A 12,940-nucleotide genomic window follows, 5' to 3' on the forward strand; every position below is an offset into this window, starting at 1 on the left:
TGCTGGGGATATTTTGCAAATATCTTCTCTCCATCTGTGCATGATTTAGATTTTTAATTTTAGTTTTTAACCTTATTTGAATTGACAAATAATAAATGTGGATATAAATACATGTGTGTGTGTATATAGAGAGAGCGAGAGAGAGAAAGAGTTCAATGTGATGCTTTGCTCTGGGTATATATCACAGGATGACTAAATCAAGCTGATGAAAGAATCCATCACCTCTCATGCTTATCTATTTTTGTAGTAGGAGTATCTGAAACCTACTCTTGATAATTTTTGAAATATACATGACATTGGTTTCAATTATATTCATCATGTGGTGACACAGAACTCAAAATCTTATCATTAGTCATCACGATTGTGGAAGTCACAGATACCACTATGCATAAGAATGGCTGAGGTCAAAGCAATGACTGTACCAAGTGCTGACGAAGATGTAAGGCGACTGAGAGTGCCAGTGGGAAATAGCTTGGCCATTTCTTTGAAAGTTACATGTCTACCTTATGACCCAGCCACCCACCCATAGTAAGCCATCTAAGAGAGATATGAATGTGTGTCCATGTAAGGACTTGTACACAAATGTTCAGGACAGCTTTGTTTGTAATACCCAAACCAGAAAATAATCCCAGAGTCCATCAACCAGCATTTCCCAACAACAGAATAGTATTCAGCAACAAAAAGGAAAGAGTTATTTTTTAAAAAATATTAATTTACTTGAAAGGTTGAGTCACACACACACATACACACACACACACACAGAGAGAGAGAGACAGAGAGAGAGAGAGAGAGAGAGAGACAGAGAGAGACAGAGACAGAGACAGAAAGATCTTCTGTCCATAGGTATGCTCCCCAAATGTACTCAACAGCTTGGCCAGGTTGAAGCCAGAAGCCCAGAATTCCATATGGGTCTCCCATGTGAGTGACAGAGATTCTAGTACTGGAGTCATCATCTATTTCCTTCCCAGGCACATCAGCAGGGAAATGGAATGGAAGCAGAGCAGCCAGGACTCCAACCAGCACTCTGATAGAAGATGTCAGCATTCTAAGCAGCTCCTTAACCCACTGCACCACAACACCTGTCCTCCAGAAGGATTATTAATATACACAACAACATGCATAAATTACAAATCATTAAGCTGAGTGAAACAAGTCAGACAAAAAAGGGTGCATACTGCATCATTCCATTTACAAGTTGTACAGAGAAAAAACAGAAGACATAAACAAGAGAATAAGGTAAAAGACAATAGATGAATAGACGACAGATGATTATAGGTGCTTGACAAATACACGATACACAGATGACAGATAGAGAAACTGTAGATAAATGATAGATGGTGATGACCACAGATACGTACAGATAACAGATGAATAAAACAGAAATGATACATCATAAGAGATGACAGATGACTAATGGATAGATGGTAGATACACAGGCAGACAGAAGATACATATTGATAAAGAAATGATTGAGGAGGGAGACAGAGAGGGCTAGGCAAAAAAAAGTGGGGGGGGGGAGTGAAAGTGGAGACAGAAGCAGATAGAGGTGAAATGAGGGGAAGGGCCAAGGGAGAAAACCACATGGGGAAAGGAGAGAAGGACACAGGGAGGCATCAGGTCTCTGGCTCTGGCCCTGCTGTCACCCCTGTGGTCTCCTGCACTTGGACAGCTGACCAGTCCATTCTGATGGCTTCTTATACGCACAGGTGGCCACCCGCCTGCGGAGGAAGGAGGGAGACTATGAGGTCCAGCACCGCCGCCTGGGCTACTATCTGCCACAGCTGGACCTGACGAAGCTGCAGTAATTCCTGGAACTACAGGAGCTTGGCTGGAGCAGAAATAAACCACACTGGTGCGACACAGCCTCTGGGCCTTTCTTGACTTGGCCCCTGACTGGCTTGCAGAGACTACGAGGAAAGTTGGAAAGCCTTCCTTCCTTACTAAGCCCAGAAGTCAACTATCAGTTGTGTTTTACGGTTTCACACCATGTCACCCTTCAGGGATGCCAGGATTGCCATCACATAAAATCAACATCCCACTTCACCATGAGGTTTTCCCTCCTGTTCACCCACTGTATACCTGCTATTCTCCCCATCACACCTATGTCTGCTCCTCCCCATTTCCCTACTTCCTGTAGTCCCCGTAGTCTTGAGTTTGTCTTCCTTCATTCTCTGAAGCTCAGGTTCACCAGGATTTCTGGATCAGTTTTCCTGGATGTCTCCTTACCCACCCCCATGGATTCTCCAAGATGAAAAACAGACCAAGAAGTGGCTCAAAAATGGCTCTGTAATCAGCTTTGGGACTGGAGAGCTGAAATGAAGAGAGGCATTTAGGAAGCCAAGTAATATCAAGATTCTAGAAGCATAATGTCTGCTTTGGATATAAAGATGAATAAAAGTTAGTCTTTGTTTTTCATCTTTCTGTGCACTGAATTCAACTGGACACTTACTGCCAAGAAGCCTAGGCGTAAGGCCAGCACTGCTGCCCTGTGGAGGATTTGTGGGCGTGGTTTACATTATCTCTGTGTGATCTGCAGGCTATCCCAAGTGCCGACATGCAAGGGATTAAAACTACAGTAGTGCTTCCTGCACATTCAGACTGAATTTAACATTTTCAGTCTTCAGTGGTCTTTCTCTGAGAATGTACTCTCTGAAGATTATTAGGATTGGTAACACAGGTTGGGTCTCCCTGATACAGAAACATGAAATCCAAAACATCTAAGATCCACAAAGTCTATGCAAATAGTCCCAAATCCCCAAATCTCTGACCCCAAACATTTCAGATATGCGATACTCAATCTGTAATAGCTACCACTTACTGACTACCCAGCATCTGCTAAACACCATGGTTGGCAAGCTCTGTGTGTATTACCTCAATTACACTCAGCTTTGTTATGGTTTGTGTCCACTCCAAAATTCAGCTGTTGGAAACTTAATGTCTACTGCAACAACACTGGGAAGTGGGGCTGCACAGGAGGTATTTAGGCCACAGAGAGCTCTGACCTCATGAATAGGTTGATGCTGCTATAAAAAATATGTGGGTGGGGACAGGTGTTGGGATACGACTGACACTTGTAATGCTGACATCCTGTATCGGAGGGCTGGCTCAGGTCCTGGCTGTTCTACTTCCTTTTTTTTTTTTAAGGATTTATTTATTTATTTGTAAGTCAGAGTTACCCAGGGAAAGGGAGGGGGAGACGGAAGGGGAGGGGGGTAGCAGAAGATGGCCCAAGTTTGGGAGATCCAGATGGAGCTCCTTGCTCCTGGCTTTGGCCTGGCACAGACCTGGCTTTCATAGCCATTTGGGGAGTGGACTAGTGGATGGAAGTTCTCTCTCTCTCTCTCTCTCTCTCTCTCTCTCCCTGTTGCACTGCCTTTTCAAATACATTAATCTCTCTTTTTTTTTTTTTAGTGTAGGGAAGTAGGATCCCTCTCCCATCCTTCTGCCATCCGAGGACTCAGCATTCCTCCTCTCTTGCTTTTCTGCCTTCCACCACATGAGAATACAAAAAAGCCCCCATGAAATGTCAACACCCTGATATTGGGCTTTCCAGCTTCCCAAACTGTGAGAGAATAAATTTACGTTCTTTACAAGTTACCATTTGGTGTGTTACAGAAGCACAAAACAGACTAAGACACCAGCCTTGAGAGATTCCCATTTTACAACTGGAACTATGCAACATAACTGGAACAAAACTCAGGCTATATACCTAGCCAAATTGTCAGGGAGAACACACTACCAGACATACAGACCACGTCAAAGTACACCTCTGGCAGGCCTTTGGCATGTGGGAAATAAGCCCCCCTGATACCACCTACCCACAAAAGGATGGGCTCAGAAACATGAAGGCAGCAGAAAGCGAGGCGCTTACTGATTCCCAGCAGGTGGAAGCAAGTCCCACCCTTGGATGCTCAGCCCCTTGTGTCCCTGTCACTCTGCATCTCTTTTTCCTTGTTGCTTGTTGGTTGAGTAACTTGGGAGGTACAATCTAAGTCCCACAGGGCACCTAAAGCAGGGTTGGGTAATTGGGGAGGATGAAGCTGGGCAGATAAGCCAGGAGAGGGGAAGAGTTTCATTTTGGCAACGGCAAAACTCATACAGTTCTGGGAACAGAGGGCACTTTGCAATGAGCATTCTATGGCTGGAGATTATGGAATTGCTACAAAGAACTGGTAGCACAAGGTTTGCAAAGCAAGGGCTCAGCAGTTGTCTTACTTTGGGGTTTTTTGCAATTCTATCCTAGTTTCTACTGAGGCCTAGTATCACAGGCTACACTAAGGCTAAGCTAAGTCTCTTGTGAAAACATACCATGGGGTCATTTCTCACAAGTGTAAGAACCAGTGAAGGATGTCCATCAGGAGGAACAAATGTGAAACCACCAAAACATAACTGGAATGAAACAGCAGGAGTAATGAGAAGAGGAAAAAAAAATCACTATATCTAAACTACTATTTTAGTTTTAGGACAACATTAAACCAATTTTGAACTAAAACTGCACATGACTACTACAGGCAAGCATTAAAGGACAAAAGATGAAATTTTAAAATAATTCAGTTTTAGGGAAGACATAAAAAGATCTTTTTTAAATTCATCACTCTCAGAATCTGATAAATCCATTAAACAAAAGTAGGTAATTATGAAGCAGATTCAAATAATATGAGGGTACTTCCAAAGGGGTATAGAAAAATGGAATTAAAAATTTATTTTGGTGCAAATAATTTTGAAATCCATGCATACTTTTTCTTTTTTTTAAAGAATTTATTTATTTACTTGAGATGTAGAGTTAGAGGGAGAGACAGAAAGAAAGGTCTTCCATCTGCTGGTTCACTCCTCAAATAGCAACAATAGCTGGAGCAGGGCTGATCCAAAGCCAGGAGCCAGGAGCTTCTTCTGGGTCTCCCATATGGGTGCAGAGGCCCAAGCACTCCAGCCATTGTCTGCCACTTTCCTAGGCCACAGCAGAGAGCTGGATCAGAAGTGGAGAAGTTGGTGCCTATATGGGATGCTGGTGCCACAAGCACATGCTTGCCTACTGTGCCACTGCGCTGGCCCCTAGTTTTTCTATAAGATGCATTTGCCATGAACTTTTTGAGGTACCTTCATACAGATAATTTCAAGAACATTTTGTACCAAAATAAACTTATCTTTAAATTCCATTTTCCACCAACTTTTGGAAGTACCTTTATATAACAAGCAATCAGGCAAACAGAAAAATAAACTTCAGTTCAGCTTCAGCAGGCAGACGCTTATTGTTAGATTAATAATGAAAAAAATCTCTCTGAAATCATTATGCCCAAATGGCACTCAAACACATAGGAGTATAGGAGGGTACTTCCAACAATTCACAGAAAATGGAATTAAAAGATGTTTATTTTGGTGCAAAAATTTTTGACATCCGTGCATATGCACATAAAGTTAATGGAAAGTATGTGTCATGAAAAAAAGTGCACGAACTTCAGAATTTTTTGAACCAAAATGTTTTTCTTTTAATTCTGTGTCCTACAAATGTTCTGAAGTCTTCTTTATAGGTCTAGCAAACGAGGAAAGTCTGGTATCTTGTTATATGCAACTCTGAACTAACAGGCAATCAAAACAAAAATAACTGGGGATAGAGATCTTATTAGAGAAAATGGAAATAAAAATCCTTCGGAGCAGTATTATTTTGAAATCTACTGGAACGTAACATAAAATTAACAGCATATCCTGTGAGGTAAGTTTTGTCCTGTGACTGTGGGAACAAGGCACTGAATAATTAATTCCATGACTTTGGCAATTCCCTGTAGATTTCAAAATCAACAAAATGGTCCCGACACAGAAAGAAAAACCCTGCAAGATCTCACTTACATGTAGAACCTAAATAAAGCAAAATATATAGAAAAGCAGAGTGGTGGTTATCAGGAGTGGAGGTGAATGGAAGTGGGGAGATATGGATCAAAGGATACAAAATTGCAGTAATGTGGGATGAGTAAGCCCAGAATCTCACATACAACACCAGGGCTAGAATCAACAATGTTAAATATTGTATACCAGAGTCAAATGTGGCCACATAAAGTGGTGGAAACATTTATTTGCATGACTGAAGAAGTCATTTCACCACGCATGCACACACACACACACACACACACACACGGGTGCTTCAAAAAGTTCATGGAAAAAGGAATTAAAAGGTAAGTATATTTTACTGCGAATAATTTTGAGATGTGTACCTAGTTTTTTTTTCATAATATGCATTTCACATGATCTTTTAAATATTATCTGGATTTCAAAAACGTTTTGCACCAAAAGACAGTTCTCTTCAATTCAATTTCCAAGAACTTTTTGAAGCACCCTTGAGTGTGTATCAAATCACATCATATACCATAAATGTACAGAAACATATTTCAAAACTAAATAAAGGGGCTAGCACTGTGGCGCAGCAGGTTACTGCCGTGGCCTGAAGCATCAGCATTCCATATGGGCGCCGGTTTAAGACCTGGCTGCTCCACTTCAGATCCAGTTCTCTGCTATGGCCTGGGAAAGCAGAAGAAGATGGCCCAAGTCCTTGGGCCCCTGCACCCACATGGGAGACCCGAAAGAAGCTCCCGGCTCCTGGCTTCGGATCAGTGCAGCTGCAGCCATTGTGGCCAACTGGGGAGTGAACCATTGGATGGAAGATCTCTCTCTCTGCCTCTCCTCTCTCTAACTCTTTCAAATAAATGAATAAATCTTTTTTAAAAAATAAAACTAAGTAAAGTACAAACAAATCATGTGAACAGCAAACAAAGATGAGAGTGCAACATGAGAAAGAAAACAATCCTCTTTCTTTCCTCACCTGAAACCCAGTACCTCCCCCCGGAAAGAAATCACTGGTCATATTCTCTTGCATCGCACAAAGAAGTTTAATAAAAATAAGCATCAGTGCATTTGAAAGTTTCAACAGCTCAGAGCAAAAAAAATTTTTTGGCCACTGCAAAGATGTTAACATGGGTTCAAGCTCCATTCCATCTGCATTTCTTCTTTTTCTTTTTTCCTCAATCTTTTTCAGTATTCTCCTCTCGTCCCCCTCACTTTCTCTCTTTCACTAGCTAGTCTGTCTAAAATCAGAGCAATCGCCAGCCTCTCTCTTGCTGCCTTCACTTTCTTTTCCTGTATTCTAATATCTTCCTCACTCACCAGAAATTGCCTGTAGAGGAGCTGTGAGAGACCCAGATCTGCCCTAGGGATCACCTCTGACGAAAGTGAACATGGGGCATGGGCAGGTACAGCAGGAGCCCCTGGCAGGGATGCACCTGTGCAATTCGATGCAAGCTTTTGCAAGGCTTTGGTGAGATCCAAAGTACTCAGAAGTTCACCTTCACTGCTGTAGGCCTGCAGTCCTTGCACTCTCTTCTGCCAGCAGACCTGCTGGGGCTTGTCCAGGCTCTCCTCCCGTTGGTGGTATCTAATCTCATTGCCAGGGTGGGCTGAAACTCTAGTAACTGGCTTCTTGAATAAGTAACTGGACATCCTCAAGGGGATTGAGGTACCCAAGCCAGGCCTTGATTTGCACTGGCTCATATAGTCACGTGGCTTCCTCTGTGAAGTCTTGGTCATAATACTTCTTTTTCTTTTACCCTACAAAAACAAATCGTGAAATGGGATCAAGATGATCAACTGTAAATACCACACGTTCTCTCTCATAGAGGAAGCTCAAAACGTCAGTCTGAAAGCAGAAGAGTGAAGACCAGAGGCTTGGAATTGTCAGGAGTTGGGGGGAGCTTGGATAACAGGCACAAAGCCACAGACACACAAAGGAGCACTCTCTAATGCTCTAGAGCATGGTGGGGACACCATAGTTCACTTCAACCTATTACCTAACGGGGTACTTCCAAAAGTTCACGAAAAAGGGGACTGGAAGATAAGTTTGGGTAGGGACAGGCGTTTAGCCTAGTGGTTAAGATAATGGTTAAGATGCCTGAGTGACACATCAGAGTGCCTGGGTTAGAGCTCTAGCTCCATTCCTGATCCCCACTTCCTGCTAATCAGACCCTGGGAGGCAGCAGTGATGGCCCAAGTGGTTGGACCCTGACTTTGGCCCAGGCCTGGAAAGTATTTGGGGAGTAAAACACTGGATGTGAGCTCTCTTTCTTTCTCTCTCTGCCTCTCATATAAACAGATAAGTTTACTTTAAATCAAAGAATGTTAAAATCCATGCCTGATGAGGTATTTAAAAAGTTCATGGAAACTGTCTTTTGGGGCTGGCACTGTGGAACAGCAGGTTAAAGCCCCAGCCTGCAGTACAGGCATCCCATATGGGCGCTGTTTTAAGTCCTGGCTGCTCCACTCTGATCCAGCTCCCTGCTAATGCAGCCGGGAAAGCAGTAAAAGACAGTCCAAGGCCTTGAGCCTCTGCACCCATGTGGGAGACTGGAAGAAGATCTTGGCTCCTGGCTTCAGATTGGCTAAGCCTCAGCCATTGCGGCCATCTGGGGAGTGAACCAGTAGATGGAAGACCGTTCTCTCTTTGTCTACCTCTCTGTAACTCTACCTCTCAAATAAATAAATAAATAAATATTTTTTATTTTTAACTTTTATTTAATGAATATAAATTTCCAAAGTACAGCTTATGGATTACAATGACTTCCCCCCCGTAACGTCCCTCCCACCCGCAACCTCCCCTTTCCCACTCCCTCTCCCCTTCCATTCACATCAAGATTCATTTTTGATTCTCTTTATATACAGAAGACTGCTTTTCTTGTATTGTCTTGGAGACAACTGTCAGAGACAGGCATCCATGCTCTCCTCCCGTGGGAAGAGGCCTGACCTGCACTCTGGTACAGCCTCAAGTCTGACAGCAAGGACAGAAAGCTCAAGGTCAAAGCTCTCCTCCACCATCCCTGCACGGCTCCCTCTTGGCCTGAGCTCCTGTTGTCCTCCCTTTGTCTCTGCCACTCTCAGCTGTGCAAGTCCTGACATTCACAGTCCTCAGTCTTCCCCCAGGTCCAGACTCCTGTAATGTGTCTGTGTTATCTGCCTGTATGCTTGGCTCACCACCGACCTGGTTTTCAAAAGCTCCGTGTGAAATGACCATCGCCCCTCTCTTGGAGAGTCACCCTCACGTCCCAGCCACATCCACCAACCCAAATGGTCGTGCTCTAAAGTGAAATAAAATATTTCAGAAAAGGTATTCACTCGTCACAAGTTGACTTGGCAGATTTTTAATTCAAACACCCACACACGAGGTTCCTCCAGGACAGAAGGGGCTCCAGATCACCATATTTTCACCTTATTGGTCTCTCTCTTTTCATAAATTGAAAATTATCATTATGTATCTATATATTTATATATTTACAAAGTACAGCGTTTGAGACATGAAGATACTGGGTAATGATCCAATTGGGGTAACTGGCATTCACTTCCATCTCCTTAGATATTCACTGTTTCCTTGTGTTGGGAAACTTTGAGCTCCTCTCTTCTAGTTTTTTTTTAAAGATTTATTTATTTATTTGGAAGGCAGAGTTATAGAAAGGCAGAGGCTGCAAGAGACAGAAGTATTCCATCCACTGGTTCACTCCCCAGATGGCCACAAACAGCTGGAGCTGAGTTGATCAGAAGCCAAGAGCCAGGAGCTTCTTCCAGGTCTCCCATGTGGTTGCAGGGGCCCAAGCACTTGGACCATCTTCCACTGCTTTCCCAGGCTATTATCAGGGAGCTGGATAAGAAGTGGAGCAGCCGGCCGGCGCCGTGGCTCACTTGGCTAATTCTCTGCCTAGCGGTGCCGGCACACCAGGTTCTAGTCCTGGTCGGGGCGCTGGATTCTGTCCCGGTTGCCCCTCTTCCAGGCCAGCTCTCTGCTGTGGCCAGGGAGTGCAGTGGAGGATGGCCCAAGTGCTTGGGCCCTGCGCCCCATGGGAGACCAGGAGAAGCACCTTGCTCCTGGCTTCGGATCAGTGCAATGCGCTGGCCGCAGCACGCCGGCTGCGGCGGCCATTGGAGGGTGAACCAATGGCAAAGGAAGACCTTTCTCTCTGTCTCTCTCTCTCTCACTGTCCACTCTGCCTGTCAAAAAAAAAAAAAAAAAGTGGAGCAGCTGGGGCTTGAACCGGTGCCCATATGGGATATTAGCACTGTAGGCAGCAGCTTTTACAAGCCACACCACAGTGCTGGTCACTCTTCTATAGATTATAGTGAGCCACAGTCACTCTACTGTGCTGTGGACACCGGAGCTTGTGCCCCCTGTGTGACTGTATTTAGTATCCATTGTCCAACCTCCCTTTTCCTACCCACCCTTACTCCTATCTTAGATTCCACTGTTTGTGATCTCAATAATTCCTCAGAATGATCTAAAATTCTTATAATAGGAGCCGGCACTGTGGTGTAGTGGGTAAAGCTGCAGTCTGCAGTGTCTGGGAAAGCAGTAGGAGATGGCCCAGGTCCTTGGGCCCCTGCACCCACATGGGAGACCTGGAAGAAGCTCCTGGCTCCTGGCTTTGGATCAGCGCAGCTCTGGCTGTTTCGGCCATCTGGGGAATGAACCAGCAGATGGAAGACCTCTCTCTCTCTCTGCCTCTGTCTCTCTGTAACTCTGTCTTTCAAATAAATAAATAAATCTTTAAAAAATTAATAAAAGTCCTACAATCTAAAATGATGTCTGTCTGGTAAAACTTCAGACCTGGAAGATCCCTGTTACCTACCATGCCACAGATCCTGCCATTCTTTCCCACCCCCCCGCCCCCAAAGAAATCTTTTATTTCAGGAATAGAAACTCCATGCATTTCACAAGTACAACTTTAGGAATATAGTGATTCTTCTCACCAAACCCATACTCCCACTTTTCCTCCCTCTCCCATCCCCAGTCTCATTCTCCACTAAGATCCATTTTCAATTAACTTTATACACAGAAGACCAACTCTATACTAAATAAAGAGTTTAACAATTTGCTCAGAAAAAAAAAAAAAGTTGTTCCTCAACCGTGGAGACAAGGGCACAGCTCCTGCCATTCTTACGGTAACTTCTGAAGTGTTTTGATGCCAACATGAATACAGAATGCTCAGCACCAACCAGGAAAGTTTTCTTCCTTTCCATGTATTAGCAAACTGACTTTCCAAGTTTCCCCAAGATCTGTTGCAAAATGCCGCCCCTTCTTCTTTTCCTCACATAGACTCTCAAGTTCCCCTAATGTGCCTGCTATTTCAGTGAAACTGCTAATTATCAGCTGACATTTTAGGTAAATATCTCTGATAAGTTTCCATTGCTGAACAATGTTCTCTAATTGCATTCGAAGTGCTTTTCTCCTCTCACGATGACCTGAGAATCCTCCCTTCCTCCAGCTTAGTAACCTTAAGTCCCCCATATTCCAGTACAGCCCCTGTGTCTTCAATTCTTTTCCTCCAGATTTTCCCTAACTACACAGAAACTCCTTGCCTGGCTTTCTTGCAACCTCTCCTCAGCCGTTACTTTCTATGTCTTCCCCTCACCTGTGAACCTTTGAGAAAAGATCATCCGCTTCCTATTTCTCTGATGCCTCACCTCCTGCCAGCTCCTGACACCACTCTAAACCTCCACCTGCCTTCACCATTCTATGCCTGTTTCCTCGGATAGGGTCACAATGACCCCTTTGTCATCAGACCCAAAAGGAACCTTGTATTATTCTTCTGCTACGCCTTTTAAGTGGAACACTTTCCCATTATTTTTGGAACAACCCGGATATGTGAATTTGATAAACTCTGAATATGGGGCAGGTGTATGGGATAAAACACAACTCACAAATGGGGATGTGCTTTAAGTGGAAAGTACAAAATTGGTTTTGTGGCACAAAAACAAAAAGAATGTAAAATATCTCATCAACTCTTACATGGATTGCAGGCGCAAAGAAGAGTGCCTTGGGATGAAACACTTTTGAGATTAGTTTCACCTATTTGCTTTCAGTTCTCTTAATGAGGCTACTAAAAAGTCTCAATGTCCATAATACAGAGTGCTTAACACATGCTCCTGTTGGGCAGTGCAAGGCAAAGCCCAGAGAAAGGAGTCAGAGAAGAGCAGGTATTTCATGCTGTGGTTAAGAGCATCCCCTGTCTCAGTGCTTGGGTTCGAGTCATGCTCCACTCCTGATTCCAGTTCCCTGCTAATGCACACCCTACAAGCCAGCACATGTTGGCTCAAATACTTGGGTTCCTGCCACCCATGTGTAAGACCCAGAATGGGTTCCACACTCAGAGTTTAGTCCTGGTCCACTGTAAGCGTTTGGGGAATGAAGCAGTAGATGGAAGACCTCTCTCCTTTTCTGTCTCTCTCTGCCTTTCAAATAAATATATATATATAAAAAAAAAGAAAAAGAAAAAAAAATTTTCCCAATGAAAGGACGCCTCCCTGAACACCAACTGCAAGATGCAATGAACTCTGTCCAATCCCTCTCCCACCATCACCACACACACTCCCAGATTCCCGTATCTATTTCTTAAATGCCATAACGTATATTCCCAAACACAATCAGCCTTCTGTGGCCACAGATTCAACCAATCGTGGATTGACAATGTAATTACTGTCTGACTTGTTTCCCAGGCATCATTCCCTAAGCAGCACAAATCTTCAGAAGTATCCACATATACACATGGAAAATGGAATTAAAAAATACATTTATTTTGGTGCCAAAAAAATTGAAACTGGTGTAGCTTTTCACAATATGTGTTTTTCATGAACTTTTGGAAGACCGTTCATGTGCAGGATTTCAAAACACTTTTTACACCAAAAATCATCTTTTAATTCCATTTCCTGTGAACCTTTTGAAGTATCCCTGTACTTTTAGAAGCACGCATATCTGCAAGGATAAAGACGATATTTGCTCTTGGCAAGAGAGCTGAGAGATAGTGGCCGGAGTGAAGATTCCTTTTTTGATTCATACATATTTATTGAACACTTTATATTCCATGAACTGTTTCTGGGGACACAGCAGTGAAACACTTTGAGTCCACTCTATTTGAAG

The 12,940-nt window shown here is 43.5% G+C and overlaps 2 protein-coding genes across 7 annotated transcripts in view; one reads left to right on the forward strand and one right to left on the reverse strand.

Moving 5' to 3' along the window:
* Positions 1 to 2,415, forward strand: part of LOC100352724 (mucin-16) — a 112,819-nt gene extending 110,404 nt beyond the window's left edge. For all 4 annotated transcript variants that reach the window (XM_070059235.1, XM_070059236.1, XM_070059238.1 and 1 more), the window contains one exon: positions 1,707 to 2,415. In XM_070059235.1, the coding sequence (XP_069915336.1) occupies positions 1,707 to 1,805 (99 nt within the window). In that variant the 3' untranslated portion in view covers positions 1,806 to 2,415. The remainder of the gene's footprint in view (positions 1 to 1,706) is intronic.
* Positions 1 to 12,940, reverse strand: part of MBD3L1 (methyl-CpG binding domain protein 3 like 1) — a 117,296-nt gene that overhangs the window by 103,228 nt on the left and 1,128 nt on the right. Inside the window, exons 1-2 of one of the 3 annotated variants that reach the window (XM_008250859.4) lie at positions 11,436 to 11,805; positions 6,860 to 7,593 (exon numbers count right to left, since the gene is read on the reverse strand). The exons of 1 other annotated variant lie outside the window; for it this stretch is intronic. In XM_008250859.4, coding sequence (XP_008249081.2) covers positions 7,021 to 7,572 — 552 coding nt within the window. In that variant the 5' untranslated portion in view covers positions 7,573 to 7,593; positions 11,436 to 11,805 and the 3' untranslated portion in view covers positions 6,860 to 7,020. Of the gene's footprint in view, positions 1 to 6,859; positions 7,594 to 11,435; positions 11,806 to 12,940 lie in introns of those variants that run through there. One more of the 3 variants, XM_008250860.4, reaches the window with a different exon arrangement.

The sequence above is a fragment of the Oryctolagus cuniculus genome, chromosome 16 (genome assembly GCF_964237555.1).
Source record: "Oryctolagus cuniculus chromosome 16, mOryCun1.1, whole genome shotgun sequence".
Taxonomy (NCBI): Eukaryota; Metazoa; Chordata; class Mammalia; order Lagomorpha; family Leporidae; genus Oryctolagus; species Oryctolagus cuniculus.